The sequence below is a fragment of the Ovis aries genome, chromosome 5 (genome assembly GCF_016772045.2).
Source record: "Ovis aries strain OAR_USU_Benz2616 breed Rambouillet chromosome 5, ARS-UI_Ramb_v3.0, whole genome shotgun sequence".
Classification (NCBI taxonomy): domain Eukaryota; kingdom Metazoa; phylum Chordata; class Mammalia; order Artiodactyla; family Bovidae; genus Ovis; species Ovis aries.
In genome coordinates this window covers 100144238-100165039 of record NC_056058.1, presented here as the reverse complement: position 1 = coordinate 100165039, position 20802 = coordinate 100144238, and the positions used below count along the sequence as shown (strand labels likewise).

General features: G+C 36.1%; 1 protein-coding gene and 1 long non-coding RNA gene across 4 annotated transcripts in view; one reads left to right on the top strand and one right to left on the bottom strand.

Moving 5' to 3' along the window:
• Positions 1-5732, bottom strand: part of LOC121819687 (uncharacterized) — a 495504-nt gene extending 489772 nt beyond the window's left edge. The window contains exon 1 of the long non-coding RNA XR_009600942.1: positions 5654-5732. This is a non-coding gene — a long non-coding RNA (uncharacterized LOC121819687). The remainder of the gene's footprint in view (positions 1-5653) is intronic.
• A 98-nt stretch (positions 5733-5830) lies between these two features.
• Positions 5831-20273, top strand: NUDT12 (nudix hydrolase 12). Of its 3 annotated transcripts, none has more exons than XM_012179026.3 (7): positions 5831-5928; positions 8542-8753; positions 9296-9885; positions 12960-13127; positions 14801-14914; positions 17034-17233; positions 18182-20273. In XM_012179026.3, the coding sequence occupies exons 2-7, from the start codon at positions 8548-8550 to the stop codon at positions 18290-18292; spliced, it is 1389 nt and encodes a 462-aa protein (XP_012034416.1). In that variant the 5' UTR covers positions 5831-5928; positions 8542-8547; the 3' UTR covers positions 18293-20273. The 3 variants fall into 3 exon arrangements, with proteins under 3 accessions (XP_012034416.1, XP_012034415.1, XP_012034414.1); XM_012179025.4 differs by having other exon boundaries at positions 5831-6022; XM_012179024.4 differs by having other exon boundaries at positions 5831-6091.
• The last annotated feature ends 529 nt before the right edge of the window (positions 20274-20802 follow it).

Sequence of the window (20802 nt, the reverse complement as noted above, 5' to 3'; positions counted from 1 at the left end):
GAAAGATGATGCTGTGAAAGTGCTGCACTCAGTATGCCAGCAAATTTGGAAAACTCAGCAGTGGCCACAGGACTGGAAAAGGTCAGTTTTCGTTCCAATCCCCAAAAAAAGCAATGCCATGAGGTCTTAGAGGTCTGGTAATAGTGAGGGATAAACAAATTTGGAAAGTAATACAATGAATGAACAGAGAGAAAAGAGTGATTTTAAATTTGAACACCGAATTATGTGACTCAAAGGCAATCAATCCAAATTTCATGCATGGATATGCAATAACACTGACCCTAACATATACAACAAAAAATAATGTGATCCAGAATGAGTGGTAATAGTGATTTATTTATTTAATGATAATTTATGATCCTCTCAAGTTATACAAAGAAAGCTAACCACTATATGATAGAGGTTAAGAATTCAAAAAAGAAAAATCTTGTCTTAGTTTAGTTTTTCCCAGAAGTAAATTCTGAGACAAAGATTCACCAATTCATGAAACTGGTTATAAAGGAGGAAACAACTGTAAGAGAGGGAGAAAGTGAGACAAGGAAGGGAAAGTAGGTAATAAAGAACTGATCATTAATAAGTGTCCACTATAGATAAAAGAGCCTAATACTACTGGAGGAATCTGGTAGCAAGTCTAGAACAGGGTAGTGAAAGAGTAAGAAAAGCTGAGAAATTTATACACTCACTCATGTCAGTAATTGGCTAAGCGTGTTCCCAGGCAATATTAATTAACTGGTATTGCTGATCTACTGAGTAGGAAGACAAGTGGTGACAAGAAAAAAAGCCCTCAGGCAAAAAATATATATATATATATATATACAGTTGCTGGCAACTAGAAGAAGGGCTAGCAAATGCTGAAGTGGCAAGGAGAAAGGAATGTTGATGGTGAACTGATAAAAATATGCTCAAGAATGATTTAAAAAAAAACAAGAGAAGAGGAACTTGAGCCAGGCTTTGAGAAATGGGTTGGATTTAGTTAAGGGAAAACATTTAAGTTAGGAAAAGTGGCATGAACAAAAATACTGAGGTAAGAAAGAGTAAGAGGTATCAAGGTCAGTTATAAGTCAGTTTGGCAGGATCAGAGACAGTTTATACAGAATATTCTCAGGAAAATACAGCTAAATATACACACTGGGCCCATGTTAAGGAAGGTATCTAATGCTAGGCTAAAGAATTTCAACTTTTTATCTGAGGTATCAAGGAACCTTTAAGTTTCTAAATGAGAAAGTAATAAAATGAAAATATTATGGCATTAAAATCTGTGTTGGCATCATTATTGCCCCTGGAATATAAATGCCCATTGGATAGGATCTATAACCTTCCCTAAAAAAGCATTACATGCAGAGAAGTGTTCAGTACCACATTAGCAACAAGCACCCAAGTACAAAGGCTGTGGTATCTAAATACAATTTTTTACTAAAAGGAACCAATGCACCTAGGAGAAAGGGCTGATTCCAGGTCTGCACAGAGTATCTACAAGAATAGTCTAAAACATTTTGTTATGTCAGAAAGAAAGTAAACTATTAAGCACTATAGTTGCCTGGTCAAAAGAACTCAGAACCCACTCAGTACCCACTGGACAAATAGGAAAGAATTTGAGCATAAAAATAATAAACATTTTAGAAATGTATGAAAAATGTTAACATCCATGAGTTCATCTGGTGGTGGTTTGGCTTCTAAGTCATGTCCGACACTTGAAATACTCTAAACTGCAGCCCACCAGGCTCCTCTGTCCATGGGATTCTCCAAGAAAGAATACTGGAGCGGGTTGTCATTTCCTTCTCCATCATAAGTTCATAAATATACTTAAAAACTAGAAAATGACAAAGGAATTAACACATTCTGAAAACTACGAAATACAGGAGAAAATCACCATTTACCTTACTCTTCCTATAAAAACTGTACAAATATTGAATGATGTAAAGTTTATTATTATTATTATAAAAGAATTTCTGTTAGTAAATGAAGAATTAATGATCAAATAAGAATATTACCATTTTGTAACTCAACAAAGATCTGTCTAGTCAAGGCTATGATTTTTCCACTAGTCACATATGGATGTGAGAGTTGGACTATAAAAGAAAGCTGAGGGCCGAAGAATTGATGCTTTTGAACTATTGTGTTGGAGAAGACTCTTGAGAGTCCCTTAGACTGCAAGGAGATCCTACCAGTCCATCCTAAAGGAGATCAGTCCTGGGTGTTCATGGGAAGGACTGATGTTGAAGCTGAAACTCAATACTTTGGCCACCTGATGCAAAGAGTTGACTCATTTGAAAAGACCCTGATGCTGGGAAAGATTGAGGGCAGGAGGAGAAGGGGACGACAGAGGATGAGATGGTTGGATGGCATCACTGACTCAATGGACATGAGTTTGGGTGAACTCTGGGAGTTGGTGATGGACAGGGAGGCCTGGCCTGCTGTGGTTCATGGGGTCGCATTGAGTCGGACACGACTGAGCGACTGAACTGAACTCAATGAAATGAACGTATGCTTTCAGACTGTGATGGTGGAAAAGACTCTTGAGAGTCCTTGGACAGCAAGGAGATCAAACCTAATCAATCCTAAAGGAAATCAACCCTGAATATTCATTGGAAGGACTGATGCTAAAGCTCCAATATTTTGGCCACCTGCTGCAAAGAGCCGACTCATTAGAAAATACCCTGAAACTGGGAAAGATTGAGGGCAAGAGGAGAAGCAGTGATAGAGGATGAGATGGTTGAATGGCATGACTGATTCAAAGGAGGTAAGTTCAAGCAAACTGCAGGAGATAGTGAAAGACAGGGAAGCCTGGTGTGCTACAGCTCATGGGGTCACAAAGACTTGGACACAACTTAGTGACTGGACAACAACAATAATGAAATAATGGACGTAGACAGCAATCATCAGCAGTTGCTAAAACTATTAGCTGAAGAGGTGACAAGAAATTCTATGTTGTTTATTGTAAACTTTATCAAGTTGACAACATCTGAACCCAAAAACCAAATCATAACATGACAGAAAGACAACCAGATAGTGAATGCTTCTTAAAGCTATGCAATAGGAAGTAAACAATAACACCTATGAAGTCTTTTACAGAGAAAAAACAAAAATCCTGCAATCTGAATAACCCTGTAGATTTAACTATCAGTTTACAAAAAAAAAAAAATGAGAGAGAGAGAGGACATCATATGTATACATACAATTTACAAAATTCAGAATGTGTGAAATTCTACAGAATCATTATTTTTTAACAAATAGTCGACAATGAAAAAATTAAAGGGGAACCTAAACTGGAGACTGTTTAGGTCTTGATTTCAGCAAATCAATTGTAAAATATAGAATAAAATTTAAGACAATTAAATTTGACATTGAGTGTCTCCTTTATGATATTCTGTTCAGTTCAGTTGCTCAGTCGTGTCCGACTCTTTGCGACCCCATGAATCGCAGCACACCAGGCCTCTCTGTCCATCTCCAACTCCTGGAGTCCACCCAAACCCATGTCCATCGAGTAGGTGATGCCATCCAGCCATCTCATCCTCTGTCGTCCTCTTCTCTTCTGCCCTCAATCCCTCCCAGCATCAGAGTCTTTTCCAATGAGTCAGCTCTTCGCATGAGGTGGCCAAAGTATTGGAGTTTCAGCTTTAGCATCAGTCCTTCCAATGAACACCCAGGACTGATCTCCTTTAGGATGGACTGGTTGGATCTCCTTACAGTCCAAGGGACTCTCAAGAGTCTTGTCCAACACCACAGTTCAAAAGCATCAATTCTTCAGTGCTCAGCTTTCTTCACAGTCCAACTCTCACATCCATACATGACCACGGGAAAAACCATAGCCTCGACGAGACAGATCTTTGTTGGCAAAGTAATGTCTCTGCTTTTCAATATACTATCCAGGTTGGTCATAACTTTCCTTTCAAGGAGTAAGTGTCTTTCAATTTCACGGCTGCAATCACCATCTGCAGTGATTCCGGAGCCAGAAAAATAAAGTCTGACACTGTCTCCACTATTTCCCCATCTATTTCCCATGAAGTGATGGGACCAGATGCCATGATCTTTGTTTTCTGAATGTTGAGCTTTAAGCCAACTTTTTCACTCTCCTCTTTCACTTTCATCAAGAGGCTTTTTTTAGTTCCTCTGCTGCTGCTGCTAAGTCACTTCAGCCATGTCCGACTCTGTGCACCCCATAGACGGCAGCGCACCAGACTCCCCCATCCCTGGGATTCTCCAGGCAAGAACACTGGAGTGCGTTGCCATTTCCTTCTCCAGTGCACAAAAGTGAAAAAATGAAAGTGAAATCGCTCAGTTGTGTCCAACTCTTAGTTACCCCATGGACTGCAGCCCACCAGGCTCCTCCGTCCATGGGATTTTCCAGGCAAGAGTACTGTTAACATTTTAGTACTAATCATTTTGCAATAATGTTCTTTTTAAAAGCCCTTTTATAATTTAGATATATTCATAATTCCAGAAAGCTTAACCTTAAATACTTATCACTAAAATAATATGATGTCTGGAATTCATTTTAAAAGAATCCAAACGACTGGAAGGAAGACTATGTATTCATTACCAGGGGATCTTCCTTACCCAAACATCAAACCCTGGTCTCTTGGCACTGCAGGCAGAGTCTCTAAGGTCTGAGCCACCAGGGAAGCCCCAAGAATACTGTTGTGGGTAGGTATTCCCTTCTCCATGGGATCTTTCTGACCCAGGGACCCAACTGGTGTCTCCTGCGATGCGGGCAGATTCTTCACCATCTGCGCCACCAGGGAAGCACTTATTTACACTAGTTGATTAATACAGGTGCATTTATTAACTTACTTAAGATATGTATGAATACAGAGATTTGGTATTCCAAGTGAGTTGACTAAATTTAGTATTTCTGATATCCTGCTTCATCATTAAAATCATTAAAGACTGATAACTGCTCAGAGAAAGAAACATAGAACAAAGTTAGAAGGAAAAAAAAAGTAGTTATGAAAGTACAATGTGGGTGGGCACGCAAAAACTTCACTGAGTAAAGCAACTTCCAATGCCTACAATCAGGGCAGGAAGCAAGGGTCTACCTCGAGACTCCTTATCTGTTACGGAATGCCACATGGGCAATTTAGTAAAGAAAAAAAACACCTAATCTGGGAATTAGAAGGCTAACAATGCCGAGCTTTGTAAATCACAAATCACTTGACCTGAGTAGGTTTTGGAGCATGACAACACAGCAAATTAAATAATAACAGCAACAATAATAATTGTGTTGCGTGTATTAGCTGCAGACCTCGCACTTGTCTTAAGGTCTTTGCATACTTTATCCTCAATTTCATAGCAACCCAAGGAGGCGGTGTAGGCGACTGACGTAAACTTTTTAGAGGGGTACTGAATGAGGTAGGCATCAATACATGGGACCATTTCTCAAAAGAGGAGACTGAGAGTCGGAGGCCAACAACTCGTTTAAGGTTCTACACTGGAACGACTTGGTCCAGCCAATATTCCAAGTTTGTTTAAACACGAAAGAATGCTTTGAACACTCCAACGCATTGAACTATACATACATGAAAGAAGCTTGTGGGGGCTGGGTGTGAAATTCTGGAGAACTCAAAACTTCCCACAGACCTACAGGTTTTCGTCGCTTTAGACACCTCGCTCCCACGGGGGAAAACAAAACAAAACAAAACAGACCTTCACTCACCGCTAGGAAGCCTGTCCTCACCGCTGGACTTCAAGCCCTGGCTTCCCAACGCCTCCACTTTCTCTCATCTTCGGTGTGTGACCTTCGAACTACATCTCCCATAAAGCCGTGCGCGGACACCTGCCCTTCACCGGAAGTTCGCGAGGCTCCATCCGGCCCGGAGTGTGGGGTTTCCCCGGCTCTTGGACTACAAACTCCGGTGTCCTTACTGTGGTCACCTGTGGGTTAGTAGCAGAAGCGACGAGTTGGCGGGCCCAGGGCCCCTTCTGGAGCTGGTAACCAGTTCTCTGTGCTCTTTCCGTCTCCGCGCTGACGGGCCCTGCGCTGTTGGGTGGTGTGGCGCAGCCTCGCGCTAGGGCGCGGACGCAGGTGTGGACTTAAGAGCCTGGGCTTCCGGGAGGGGCCTGGGCGCGCAGCCGACCCAGCACAGTCAGTGAGGTGGGGATTCGCTATGGGTTCACTTCACTATGTTTAAACAATTCTCACAGTCCTGGCACGGAAAAAGACGTTCAAGGAACTTGGAGACGCTGGGGAGACCGTGAATGGGGCGGGGAGGGGGGCGTTTGGTAGGTGAGCTGGCCCTCGGGAATGCCCCAGAAATTCGGGTCGGTGACCGCAGTGACAAAGTTGTTTGTTAGGTCTGCCTTATCACTTGAGCCATGTGGCCTTGGACCAGTCAGGGGCCCTGGTCCACACACCCATAAAACTGGGTGTTGGTTTGGTTCAAGGTTGTGAGACCCTTTAAAATCAAGATACTTTAAAACCGTCCCTGAGGATCGTCCATATTCTTGGAAACCAAGGGCAGCATTAGGCTAACTGAATCACCTCATCCTGCCTTCAAACACCTTGTCTTTAGAAGAACCTGAGGAGAAATGAAAAAGTAAATCGAACAGTAGAGCTGGACTTTAGACTTTGTGTGCTCTTCTGGAATGAGTAATGGTTCTGTTTCTAGATGGCCTTTCTGGCGAGAAAGCGTAAGGGGGGAAAGTATACATTTTCTACTCTTTTCTCCTGAAAATACCGTATGCATAAACATTGCACTGTGGGTAGTAAATGGTACTGTATTTTTGGAGGCCACTTTTGCAGTCAACCAGGAGTGAGTGGACTGTGGAGGAAGTGAGAAAGTGACCATGACTTAAATATTGCCTATAGTAAACCAAACTGAAGAACCTGGATGATATGATTTTAAGGAAAAGGCAACTTCAAAGGGAAAGCCATACATGAGTCAGTATTCAGCAAAATAAAAATAAAAATAAATCCTGAAATGCAAGATAAAATCCTGAAAAGTAGCTTCTGTTATTCATAATGTTTTTAATGCATTTAGAAACCTTAATATGAAGAGAATGGTGAAGTAAATTCTAGGGTAAATCAAAAGAAATGAATTGTTTTCTAATCCAGAAGTCACCCCTCCTAATTTATGTACAGAATTTCAGTATTTTGTCTCTATTCCTGTGAATAGTTTTAGCCTATTTATAGGTAGCAGAAAGATAATAAACAGGTAAGGTGAACAGACACAAAATAAGAAAGTTAATCTCCAACCCATTTTTTTCTTTAAATATTGTCATGCTGCTACTGATAGACAATTGATAAAATTGCAGTCAGAACCTTAAAGACAACTGTTGTCAAAAATTATGGATTATATAACCTTTCTTTATAGCCTCAGTAGGTTATTCTCAGAAGGTAGAAACCTAGTTACAATCCCAAATCTTTTCTTAATAGAATTTCACGGAAAAAAAAAAAAAAATTCATGCCTTAAAAAGAAGTACTTTGAGGAGTTTATGGACAACTGAAATATGAACCATTTCCCCCAAAATTGTGCCCTACCACAACTCAGTGGTAGTTGTGCCCTACCACATTCAGCCCACAATTAGGAAGCATTTATTAGAGGATATGGAACAATTAGTTTCAATCTCTGGGTCAGGAAGATCCCCTGGAGAAGGGCATGGCAACCCACGCCATTATTCTTGCCTGGAGAATCCCGTAGACAGAGGAGCCTGGTGGGTGGCAGACCATGGGGTCCAACAGAGTCGGACATGACTCAAGCAACTTGGCATGCACACATGCACAAGCGCATAGAACAGTTCTTTCTTACTGAAGTAACAGGGTGACAAAGCAGACAAAGTTATTGATTTTAAAAGCTTCTGTGATTCAAGGGTAGACAAAATGACCAATAGAACAAATAATGGATCCAAAAATATATGGTCATCTCATTTATGACAAGTCTAATACTGCAATATAATGGGACAAAGACAATAAATTTGAGAATGACCCGGACTCAAATGGATTTTATCTATTGGGATAAAAATGTATCGTGACCCTTACCTCACACCATGAGCAAAAATCAATCCCTGATGGATTAATCAATCCCTGTGAAAGGTAAAGCAATACATTTTTTTCACATAAAACTTAGTCCTTTGAATAGGATCATAATTTCCCTGAGAGGACAGATCTATTTCTAGTATCATTTAGGCTAAGAGAATACTACTTGTCATCTGCTAAAAACGCTTGCTTTATTTCTCTCTACCTTAACTCCCCTCATGCCCTGATCTGTATTGAAGTCCCTCTGGTTTGCCTCCAGTACACTACCCTGTTTGTCATATCTTTTACCTTATCCTCCCTCCCACTGATGTCACTCCCTTCAACTCTTTTCCACCAAGTTCTTTATACATTATTTTATACATCCTTCATATTGAGTTACATATAAAATTATCAACTGATAACAGTTTTGAAGTGTATCCTGTGATGACACTTGACAGTTACCTTTTTAAGAGTAAATCGTTTTAGAAACCATAACTAATGTTCTAATTATATCAACACTCTGATAATGTTCAATCACTGATACAAGAAAGCAATTGTAAATGAGTTTTTTCCTATTTTCCTGTTTTAAGGAAGAAATGTCTTCTGTAAAAAGAAGTCTGAATCAAGAAATAATATCCCAGTTTCACTATTCAGCTGCAGAAGGAGATATTGCCAAGTTAACAGCAATACTCAGTCATTCTCCATCTCTTCTCAATGAAACTTCTGAAAATGGCTGGACTGCTTTAATGTATGCTGCAAGGAATGGGCACCCAGATGTTGTCCAGTTTCTACTTGAGAAAGGGTAAACATTTTAGGCTGTGCCACCTGAAGAGTATCTGGTTTAATTTATGGATAATGTATTTTCTTTTCAATTTTTCCTATAGCCATAATATTGGGCTTGTAAATAACTCATTGAACAGTCTTATTATATAATAGCATAATTTCTAATTTAAAACTTAACTTTTTTATTGGGGAATTAACTTTTCATACTTAATAGCCAAGCAGTTAATGAGTTAATCTAATTTTTTTCTGAAATAAAAAATGTAAATCTGCCTACTATGACTACTGAAAACTTCTTGTAAAAATTCAATATCTCCTTACAGCACATAAAATGTATGCTTTTTATTTTACAAATAATCTCCCAGAAATTTTAAACATCCACTGTTTCTAACTTTTAATCATTTATGATTGGTTTTTAACCTTTCCATGAATATATTATGTTCTAAAAGAAAATGAAATTATGTAATTATTAAATAGAGGGACTATCATGTATATCTAGAAATTTTTATTGTAATAAATACTGAAGAAAATGTTTGCTAGTTTATTTTTTGCTTCTATCCACAGGTGCGACAGATCCATTGTCAACAAATCAAGGCAGACTGCACTGGATATAGCTAAATTTTGGGGTTATAAGCATATAGCTAACTTATTAGCTAATGCTAAAGGTGGGAAGAAGCCTTGGTTCCTAACCAATGAAGTGGAAGAATGTGAAAATTATTTTAGCAAGACACTACTGGACCGGAAAAGTGAAAAAAGAAATAATTCTGACTGGCTGTTAGCAAAAGAAAGCCATCCAGCCACAGTTTATATCCTTTTCTCAGATTTAAATCCCTTGGTTACTCTAGGTGGCAATAAAGAAAGTTTTCAACAGCCAGAAGTCAGGCTTTGTCAGCTAAACTACACAGATATAAAGGATTATTTGGCTCAGCCTGAGAAGATCACCTTGATTTTCCTTGGAGTAGAACTTGAAATGAAAAAAGAGTTTTTTAATTATGCTGGGGAAGTCTCAAAAGAAGAAGAAGATGGGTTGGTTGCATGGTTTGCTTTAGGTATAGATACTGTTGCTGCTGAAGAATTTAAGCAAAGGCATGAAAATTGTTATTTTCTTCATCCACCAATGCCAGCTCTTCTGCAATTGAAAGAAAAAGAAGCTGGTAAGAAGTGAACACTTGTTTACTTGTATTGGTAATAATCTGATTTTGGGTACTGGATTAGAATTGCATGTATTTGCAATTTCTAGGAAGCACACTTTTTCTAGGAAGCAATGAAATCAGGCTGTCTTGAGTAGAAACTTCCTGATGTTCTTACCCTAGAGGACTTCTCTTCTGGGTGGTAACAGCAGTTTTAACCCTAATGCATACTGGTTTCATTTGATTGTTCAGTGAATGATTATTAAGTTCCTGCTATACACTAAACATGCTGGCAAAGACCTTGACTATTTCGCTTTGTTTTCTGTTGCTTGTTATACCAGTTCACATGGGGTTGTATGTATCATGCTCAGAAATGAGGGATTTTATCCTAAATTCCATCTAAATGTTGTAATCTGGCCTGTGTTTAAAAAAAAAAAAAAATCACTTTAGCTGCTTTGTAGCTCATGAACTGTAGATAGTTAAGTGTGGAAGTCAGGAATCCCATTAAGAGGAGGTTGAAGATTACAGTAGCCCAGGTAAGAGAATGCAGTGGCTTGGATTAGTGGAGCAGAGAGCAAGGGAGAGTTATGAGATATTACGGAGGTAGAACTGATAGGGCTTGAACAGTAGGGTGAGACTTACAAGTGAGAGAGAGATGATGGTAACATAGACTACAGCCTGAGTTGCTAAGATGATAATAGGAGAGATGGAGGAAAAGTGATACAGTCAAGGTATATTTTGGAGAGAAAATCAGCAGTACTTGTTAATGAAGTGGGTGTGGAGTATATAATAATGAAGTGAAAGATTAAAAGGACTGCTAAGTTTGAAACTTTAATCATTTGGTAGATACTAATAAGCTTTATTGATAAAATAATACAGTCATGGGTAGAGCAAGAGAAACAGGACAGACTTGAAGCAAATAAATGAAGATTTTATCTTTGGGCATGTTAAGTTTTAGAGATGGGAAACAGAATCTGGAACAAAGAGGAAAGAACTAGAATATACCTGTATGAGAGTCATCAACGCAATGGTGGTGTTTAAATCCCAGGCTACTTTGAGGTTGCATAAAAAGTTGAGAGCAAGCAAGAAAGGGAACCTGAGAATCGCCTGAATCCCCCTGAGTTCTAGAGGTCAGATAGGAGAGGAGCCATCAAAGATGATGTTGACTGTATGGCTACAAGTAAGAACCGGAGAATGTGCTCATAGAAACCAAGAGAGCAAAGTGTTTCTTGGAGTTACTAGTCAATGCTGCAGAGAGTTTGAGTAAGACGAAGATAAAGAATTTTTTGAAGAGTCTTTGGTTTGGTAACATGAAGCTGTTGGTCATTTGACGAGAGGAGTGTCCATGGAATAGAAGGAGCGGAAGGTGTACTGCAGTAGGCTGAAGAGTTAATGGGAGGTGAGGAAGGGGTCACTTGCCAGTGTCCATTTTCCCTTAGGTAACCTGGCAGGCTCTTCCAGAGACCTCTTAGACACTCATCTCAAAATGGGGAGTGTTATGTTTTATTCTCTACATCTGTGGAAAAAACACTATGAGTTTAAAATTTCTTCTCTTTGAAGCTGTATATGTATACAGCTTCAAAGAGAGTTGCACAGAGTCAGACACGACTGAAGCAACTTAGCAGCAGCAGCAGCAGTAGCAGCAGCATGTAACTACAAGGTCTTAAAACACAGTAAGGAAACTGAGGCTCTTTTACTCAGCTGCTGTGTAACCTTATATAGTTCCATAACCTTTGTGTGCCTCAGTTTCCTCCTGCCAAAAATGAGGATAATAATGGTACCTACATTATAGTGTTGCTCTAAACAGTAAATAGGATGATGTATGTGAAGATCTTTGCTGGGTGCTTGACACACAGTAAGTACTCAATAAGTGTTAGCTTTCCTTATTGTAATGAGAGTAAAATAATGGAGGTACTTTGAGGTAAGTTACATATTACAGAGTAACAGAGCAGGCAGATATTTAATGTTGCCTATGTTCATTGAATGTCACTGTTCCATTTGTTTTAATTTATGGCTTATTCATTTTTCCCAGTTTAAAACATTATTGCTATTTATGGTTATTTTATTTCAAAGTCTTTAGACCAAATAATCTATTTTAGGGGAGAGAAGTTTTGTCAGGCATTTGAAATGTAGCATTTCTACTCTTATTGCCCCAATCCTACTATTTTTGGTCAGGCCATATTAATTATTTTTTGAAGTATCAGGGTAGAGGTTGTAGACAGGGTGTACATAGTCTTAAGATTTATTCTATTGGGCATTTTTGTCATAAACAAAGTTAATCACAAGAGTTGTAAACACAAAATTTAAAAACCTGTTAATAAAGGTCTTAAATAATTGTCAAAAAAAATGTTCTATGTACTTTCCAGTTATAAACAGAATATGTTCCACAGTGACACACACCAGTACTGTCTTAGGCACCAAGGAAAGTAGAGATGGATTCCTACAGTTTCCTAGTAATATTTCGTTTATGGTCCAAATCTAAGTTAGGAACTGTCTTTGTAGTGTATTTTTATGAAAGTCACTATTGTAAAGTCTTCCCTGGACTTCCCTGGTGGCTCAGACGGTAAAGAGTCTACCTATGATGCGGGAAACCTGGTTTCAGTCCCTGGGTCAGGAAGATCCCCTGGAGAAGGAAACGGCAACCCACTCCAGTATTGTTGCCTGAAAAATCCCATGGATGGAGGAGCCTGGTAGGCTACAGTCTATGGGATCACCAAGAGTTGGACACGACTGAGCAACTTCACTATTGTAAAGTCAGTATACACCAGAGTCATGTATATCCAAAATTTACAAATCACCTATGGTAAAAGCCTAAACTAATACAGTGTATATGGATGTTAGTACATCCATCTTATATGAGAGTTTTATTTCATTAGTCCAAATTAAAGGTGAATCTAATTTTCATTTGTCATCTGTAGACTTTAAATCTTTTAATTAAAAAGACATATACAGATAACAAAAATAGGAAAATAAAACCTTTGATCACATACCTACAATATAGTACATGTCTTTATTATGACTTAAGAATGTTCTTTCCTTATGTATTAATTTGTTTACCATTTGTCATTGAATTAAAGCTTCTTTTGCTCCTGTCATAGGGGTTGTAGCTCAAGCAAGATCTGTTCTCGCCTGGCACAGTCGGTATAAGTTCTGCCCAACCTGTGGAAATGCAACTAAAATTGAAGAAGGCGGCTATAAACGAGTATGCTTAAAAGAAGACTGTCCTAGTCTCCATGGTGTTCACAATACATCATACCCAAGAGTTGGTAAGCCTTTTCTTTTACAGTGAAACCTCGGCCATCTGGAAACCTTAGGGAATAAGACATTCTGGAAAGACAAGATTTTGAGTTGCTAAGGAGCTTTACCTTTTTATTAAAACCATGTTTAATTTAACCATTAAGTGTATAAGTATTATAGTGAAAGAAAGTGAAAATGAAGTCACTCATTTGTGTCCGACTCTGCGATCCCATGAGCATGGGATTCTCCAGGCAAGAATACTGGAGTGGGTTGCCATTTCCTTCTCCAGAGGATCTTCCAGACACAGGGATCGAACCCAGGTCTCCCACACTGCAGGCAGACTCTTTGCTGTCTGAGCCCCTGGTGGGCTAGTAAAGTATTATTACTATTAAAGTATTTATTACTATATAGTATTAGGTAAAGTATTAAGTATTACTATACAGTATTACTATATACTGTAAAGTATTAAGTATTACTATACAATATTAAGTATTAAAGTATTACCTAATTTGATGACTTTTAAGTAAAGGACATTGTACATAACTGACCATTTCTTAACATTGGGCTAATCAGCATGAATTTGATGCATTGAGGTACAGGATTTCAAAGGCCCACCATCTGGGTCCATTTAGTGAAGAGAAGGGAAAAAAAAAAAAAAAAACCACCCTCACAGTCCAGTACCTGCCTTTGGCATCACCAAAACAGCCTGGAGCTAGCTTCTCCATACTGCTGATGTCTGCCTCTACTTTCTCTCTCCCTATCGCTGCTTTGAATTGGCTGTGGACTTGGAAATCTGATAAACCAGCCCTTTAAAACTGCGCAAAAAGGGACAGACCCAGCCACACCTGAGGAGGTCTCCTGGGAGTAAAGTGCATGGCCTAGTGACAGGTGTATGCTTCTTAGAGCATTTCACATTTGATTACCAATCCTCAGTCATAATCTAGTGAGGCGAACTCACTGAATTAGTAACCTCTCGAATCGTTCCAAAAGGCACTAATGCAGTGAATATTATTTAAATAAATTAATATTTTAATGGCTTAAACTTAACCATCAAGCCATATTAGCTTTTAAAAAACACTTTGTTAAGGACAAGAAAGGGGCGACAGAATGAGATGGTTGGATAGCATTACCAACTCAGTGGCCATGAGTTTGAACAAACTCTGAGAGATAGTGAAGGACAGGGAAGCCTGGCATGCTGCAGTCCATGGGGTCACAAAGAGTCAGACACAACTTAGTGACTGAACAACAAACAACAAGAATTGGGATGGAAGGAAACATTTACTATGGTAAAATTTGAATTTTCTCCATACTATGTATTAGTTATTTAAACTTCTTTCTGATTAGAAAAATAAGCCTAGCATACTATAAGTATACAGTACTTACAATAAATCAACATTTATTGTGTACTTACAGTATGCTAGGCTTATTTTTTTTATGTTTATTTTTTATTTTTATCTTATGCTTTTTTTTATGCTATTGAGATGAGAAAGAAGACAAAAATGGCCTTTCTTTAGCTTCCTGACAGTATTCTATGCAATTTCCCTGAAATACTCTGTCTTTAGGCAGATGGAAACAACCTCTTGTAACTAGAAGAGTCTTGTTCTTACAGGAGGTACACATTTGTATTATCCTATTAGTGACTTTACACAGTAAGTCTAAATTGTTTTTTCCTATCATTCATACATCTGATTTTTTTAAACAGATCCAGTGGTAATCATGCAAGTTATTCATCCCGATGGGACCAAATGTCTTTTAGGCAGGCAGAAGAGATTTCCTCCAGGCATGTTTACTTGCCTCGCTGGATTTATTGAACCTGGTATGCCTTTTCTGTATAATTTTTATAGTAATTGCCATTTAACGTATGATTTCTAAATAAAAATTTTGGACAGCATTTGAAAGTAATCTCTGATGAACTATCATGTTATAAAACTGGGGTATTTTAAAATATTGTCTGTGTTTTAAATAATATAATTTTTGTTGTCACTAGAGGAATAATTTCATCTGTTTTAAAAATTCTTTGCTTCTTCATATATTGCTCTTACCCAAGTGCATCACTTCCTTCTGTACTAGACTCAGTTGTCACCTTTTCAGAGAGGCTTTCCCAGATGGCACCAAGTAAATTAGTTAACCCCATATCCTACATTCATAGTCCCTGTTATCCAGTCTGGCTTTTCCCTAGAGCACTCATCAGCACTTAACAGGGTATATATGTAAGTACATATTTACTTATCTACCTTTCTTTTTATTTATTTATTATTTGCTAGTACAAGAAAGTAAGTTCCATAAAGGCAAGGACTTTGTTTTATTTATTGCTCTATCCCAAACCCTTGGAGCATATCCCTCCTATGTTGTAGAAGTTCAATAAATATTCAATAAATATTTATGGAATAAATGAATATATCTAATTAGCACATGTTTAATCTCAATTTCCAGTATCAATCTACACTGATAGATAATAATAGTACTAAACATATGAATTTTTCCAAAGGCTTTCTGTATATTAAATCATATCATCCTCATACAACTTTACATAGTAGATACTATTTCACCATAGTGGCTGAATAACTTGCCCAAGAACAGAGAGCTAGTGAGTGATAGGACAGGCATTCAGACCTGGGCAGTGTGGCTCTAGGTCCATGCTCCTAATTACTATGCTTGCTCTAGTAGCTCTAGGTCACTTTTTTAACTGTTATGTAGCCTCCCATTTATGAATATTCCACAATTCATTTATCCTTTCTGCTATAAGCTTTTACCATTAACAGCAACACTGCAGTGAATCCTTGTGTACATTTGGCCTTCATAGGGTGTATATCCGAGAGTAGGGCTGCTAGCTCATAGACCATGAGCATCTTAATCATTTCCACATATTGCCAAGTTATTTTCTGAAATATCCCTGCCAATTTACACTGCCTCTGGAAGTACATAAAATGTCTGTTAGTCCTCATCTTTACAGAGTTAGGAATATCAGGATTTTTATTTGCTGTTCTGATGGATATGAAGTGGTATGTCATTGTAGTTTTAACTTTTATTTCCCTGCTGATGAAGCATCTTTTTCAGATGTGTGTTAGGCATGCAGTTTCTTTCCCCTTGAATTTTATATTTTATATTCTTTGTTTTTGTTGTTTAATCTTTTTTTCTTATTGATTTTAGGGGTTTTTTAATATGTACTGCATGCTAATATTTATTTAGGTTTGGTCTTGCAGATATGCTAGTGTAAGAGTTATCTTTTCAATATTTTTTATAAATATAAATTAATTTTATATAGGAAATTTACTAATCTATTTGAAATAGAAAGCTATATTTAAATTACAGAATATTTCTAAACTTTCAGATAACCTTAACTTACAAATTATTCCATTTATTCTAATTCTCAATTTCAATAAATCAGAAATATAAATTAATTTATAGGTATCACTTTATTTTACCATAGCTGGGTCAGTAATTATCTAGAGAATAATTATTTGGAAAGAGAAAATGAGTTTCATTTTATGCTATTTTAAAACTTTTAGTGTTATTTGGTTTTTAACTCTGGAAGAGTGTTATCTATAATAGTTGTTTGACAACATAAGAAAAATGTTTCCAGATTTTAGTGAGGAAAAGGTTAGCCACATAAACAAGATAATACATAAAATGTTTGCATAGTGTTTAGCCAATAGTAAGTAGGTACTGGATATTTGAAGCTGTTACAATTTTTTAAATGTAACAAATTTAGGCCTTTAAGAAATGAGAAGTTTCCTGGCATTTTGATTCTGTATGTAGTCATATATTTTAAAAAATAATGTTTCTTGAATTCCAATCTACTTTTAGGCTTCTGCTTTCTGATTCTATGAACTGGGTTTCTGTCCAAAGTGATTTTCAAAGGTTTGAACCATTTGGAGCACAAAATGTCCAGGGCATGTTCATCAGCTACTTGTTCTTTTGCCCCGTTTGATTAGGGGAGACAATAGAAGATGCTGTTCGGAGAGAAGTAGAAGAGGAAAGTGGAGTCAAAGTTGGCCATGTTCAGTATGTCTCTTGTCAACCGTGGCCAATGCCCTCCTCCTTAATGATTGGTTGCTTAGCTGTGGCAGTGTCTACAGAAATTAAAGTTGACAAGAATGAAATAGAGGATGCCCGCTGGTTCACTAGAGAACAGGTAAAGTTCAATTTAATTTCCTTCTCCTATTGATTGTTCTCTGACTGTATTGGTTTGGGCATGTAGCAAGGATACATGTTTTCAACAAGTTGAATGAATGGCTATGGCCCCCTCATCATTCATGGATTACAACATAATTGATGTGCTCTATGTTACTCCTGCTGTGACATACTTCTAGTAATGATGAGTCTGTGCCATTTTCTTATTTCAGATGCTGTTCCCTGAGATTAGTGATCCTTTCAGTGGCCTTAAAATGCATGGTCATTATTTCAGATGAGAAGTAGGAATATTATTATTAGACATAGTTTATAGTATTGAAACAAATAACTCAAAAAATATCAGTAAAACTGCATAAAAGTTTAGAAAAATTCTTGATCATTTTAAATGCACTTGACCAGACTGACAAAACTGTTTAACAAAGATACACTCAGAACTTCTTAAAACTCATCCTTAAGTAGTACAATGAAAGATAAATTACTTGTCTGTGTCTTGTATAACTCAGTGTCTTTATATAGAAGACAGGGGTACACTACAGTAGTAATAACCTGAAATCCTTTATCACTTTGCCTTCACAAAATTAATTTTATTTTATGCTCAACCTCTAAAAGTAGAAATTAGATTTTTTTCAGAATTTGATAAAAGGAAATTTTTTCTAAAAGTTCATTTTCACTTTGAAAATATATGTGTAGCATATACTTTGTTCTTTCATGACCTTATTTTCATCAGGAAAAATGCCTTTCTGAAATATTTTTAAAATTGAGTCACTAATTCAATGAAGCAGCTAAAAACACTGTACTGAATTTTGCATGTTGAAAATGGTTGTTATTACTTTCTCCTTTTGTTATTCACTGTGAAAGTCATTACATTTTAAATTGTTTTAAAAATAGAAATAATATTTAAGTATGATAGTTTTGAAATCCTAATACGTTTTACTGTGGTGTATTTTAGGTTGTGGACGTTCTGACCAAAGGCAAGCAGCAGGCATTCTTTGTTCCACCGAGCCGAGCTATTGCACATCAGTTAATCAAACACTGGATTGGAATGAACCCCAATCTCTAAATCAAATAACTAAACTTTGACTATGTCTAATTGATTTCTAATCCTACTTATTCCTCAAGTGAGATTAGAAATGTTTAATGCTCTTTAGAATGTCAGCTTTTGTTATATCTGAGTCAGCATTCTCTGAACTTTTTTGAGGGGGTTGTGCTCAACAGTTTTATCTCACAAAACTGTATCTCTAATAAGAGAAATCATGTTGTAAAGAAGTAGATTCTAAAATGTAAATAAACCTAAATTTCATTGCCTCTTATAAACATTCACCATTCACTAAAGTTCTTTTATGAAAAATGAGACAAAATATTTGTAATGAATTTTAAGCTTAATTTTTAAATATTTTCATTATTATGAAGGTCCTTTTGGTTGTCATTGGTTGATTTTTGCTCAATTTACCATTGTGATCCACTTTTTTCTCCTGGTTCTATTATTCTGTCAGTGACACTGTTATAGTGTTGCTACTAATCTATTTTGATCAGTGGTAAGAATTTCCTATTTTAACAACTCTGTTAGTGATCAGTATACCACACCTTCAGGGAAGGAGAATTTAAGTGAGAGAATACCATTGTGTCTGGGATCCCCTTCTTAAACATAAAATTAATTAGTATATCTATTTGTTAACTATACTCAAAGTTGTTTTTTAAGACAAATTAGAAGTCTCTTCTTTTTTCCCTAAAATTAAACATATTTGAAAGGAATTCTTTCCAAAGTCAGATATTAAATAACATCTCAAATAGATTTACTTATTAAATAAAATGGCTTATGTCATTTTGTGATAAGGGAATGTATCTTCACTAGGAGAAAATTATGTAATAATTACTAATAATATTTATTATACTCAAATACAGCATCTTGATTTTAGCCTTATTTCAATATTCTAAGAAGCATTTATACAATAACTATATTTTAGAACTGAATCAGTACAATTTTAGAGAAAGTAAATTGTAGTAGTTCACAATTTTGTAACATGGAACTGTTATATTTCACAAGGTTATTTTGAAATTGTTTCAAAGGGTCTTTTATAAGTGTATAAATTTATATAATTTGGCTCTTTACTATTCTATGGTAGAACTGGAAGAGAACTTAAAAATAATATATGTATGTAGTTCACTGCCCTTTTTTTATAGATAAGGAAATCCTAAAAGATGAACTTAATTAATTTATCCATTAAAAGTGAATTGATTAAAAAAGTGAATTGATTAATTAATTGATGACAGTTACACAATTACTAGCTATAATTGTTAATACAATTAATTGTTAGTACAATTAATTATAATTATATTTAAGTAACTTAATTATTGATACAACAGTCTGTACTGCACAGTGCAGTATTCTTGCTCTAATAGGAAGTAAAAACTATTACTGAAAATAAATATGTAATAAAATAGAGAATGATAAGACTAAATTTATTTACCAAATACTGTTAATTAAAATTTTAGGCACTAAAGTTCACTTAAATAAGTTAGCTTTTCTAAACAAAACTTCATTTTACTAATGAACAATGATTTTCTTAGTAATTGATGAAGATATTGATATTAGGACTTTAGACAAAATTCAAACTTATATAAGACATTTAGATACATAATAAGATTTGAACTACATAAGTATATAGAAAATGGCATGCCTTGATTATTATAAAATATAATGACTCCAAATTCCATTTTATCCCAAATGTACTTTTAATATGTATAGATTCTAAGATTACATCATAAAATTCTAGATTTTCATAATGTTAGGGTAGCCAAGTAAAATATAGAATATCAATAAAATTTATGTTTAGTTTTTGATATTTAATCCTATACTCAGGGAGAATCAATATCTAAGTAAATTATTGTTTTAATAATTATTCTCAAATTGCTAACCTCTGAGAGGTGGATAGTTACACATAAATAAAAGGACTAGCAAAGAAATATTAGAGACTCAAGTACTGTGATTGTGTCCTAATGAAAAGGAAGGTAACAATACATTAAAATATTTGTTTATTTTCTGTTTCGTGTGTCATGTGTGGTTTTTTTAAAATATGTTTTGATAAATGTTTTCTGAAAAATGGAAAAAGCCAAATTTTAGTCATCTTCCTCTGTTTAAAATTAGTAGTGTAGAAACAAAAAATACAAAAGCCTTTTACAAAGTTGCCATATTTGGAAGGCTTAATTTTTATAATTTAAATGTATTTAATCTTTTTAATCTTACAACTTGGGGTCACATATATTTGTATACACATGTAATATGTTATATATATATATATATATACACACAGAAACTTAACATATACACATGTACACATCCAGTAAATTTTATCTTCAGATTTAAAGTTACATATCTAGTCTAATGTCTATTTTTATTACTTGTCTAACATTACCAGTCTTTGCATTTTTAATTTTTTATTTGATTGGAAAAATGATTAAGTAACTTTCAAAAATAAGGTTAGGGATATGGATTAAGATAGAGAATGAAGCAACAGAGGGTGAGACCATGAGATGGAAAGAGAAAGTATAAGTTTTAATAAGCCAAATAAA

What these genes read in the sequence shown, in the direction of transcription:
- NUDT12 (XM_012179026.3), top strand. Translation starts at nt 8,548, where the DNA reads ATGTCTTCTGTAAAAAGAAGTCTGAATCAAGAAATAATATCCCAGTTT. An exon ending in TACATCATACCCAAGAGTTG is followed by an intron (nt 13,128 to 14,800) that starts GTAAGCCTTTTC and finishes TTTTTTAAACAG; the next exon opens with ATCCAGTGGTAATCATGCAA. An exon ending in GCTGGTTCACTAGAGAACAG is followed by an intron (nt 17,234 to 18,181) that starts GTAAAGTTCAAT and finishes GGTGTATTTTAG; the next exon opens with GTTGTGGACGTTCTGACCAA.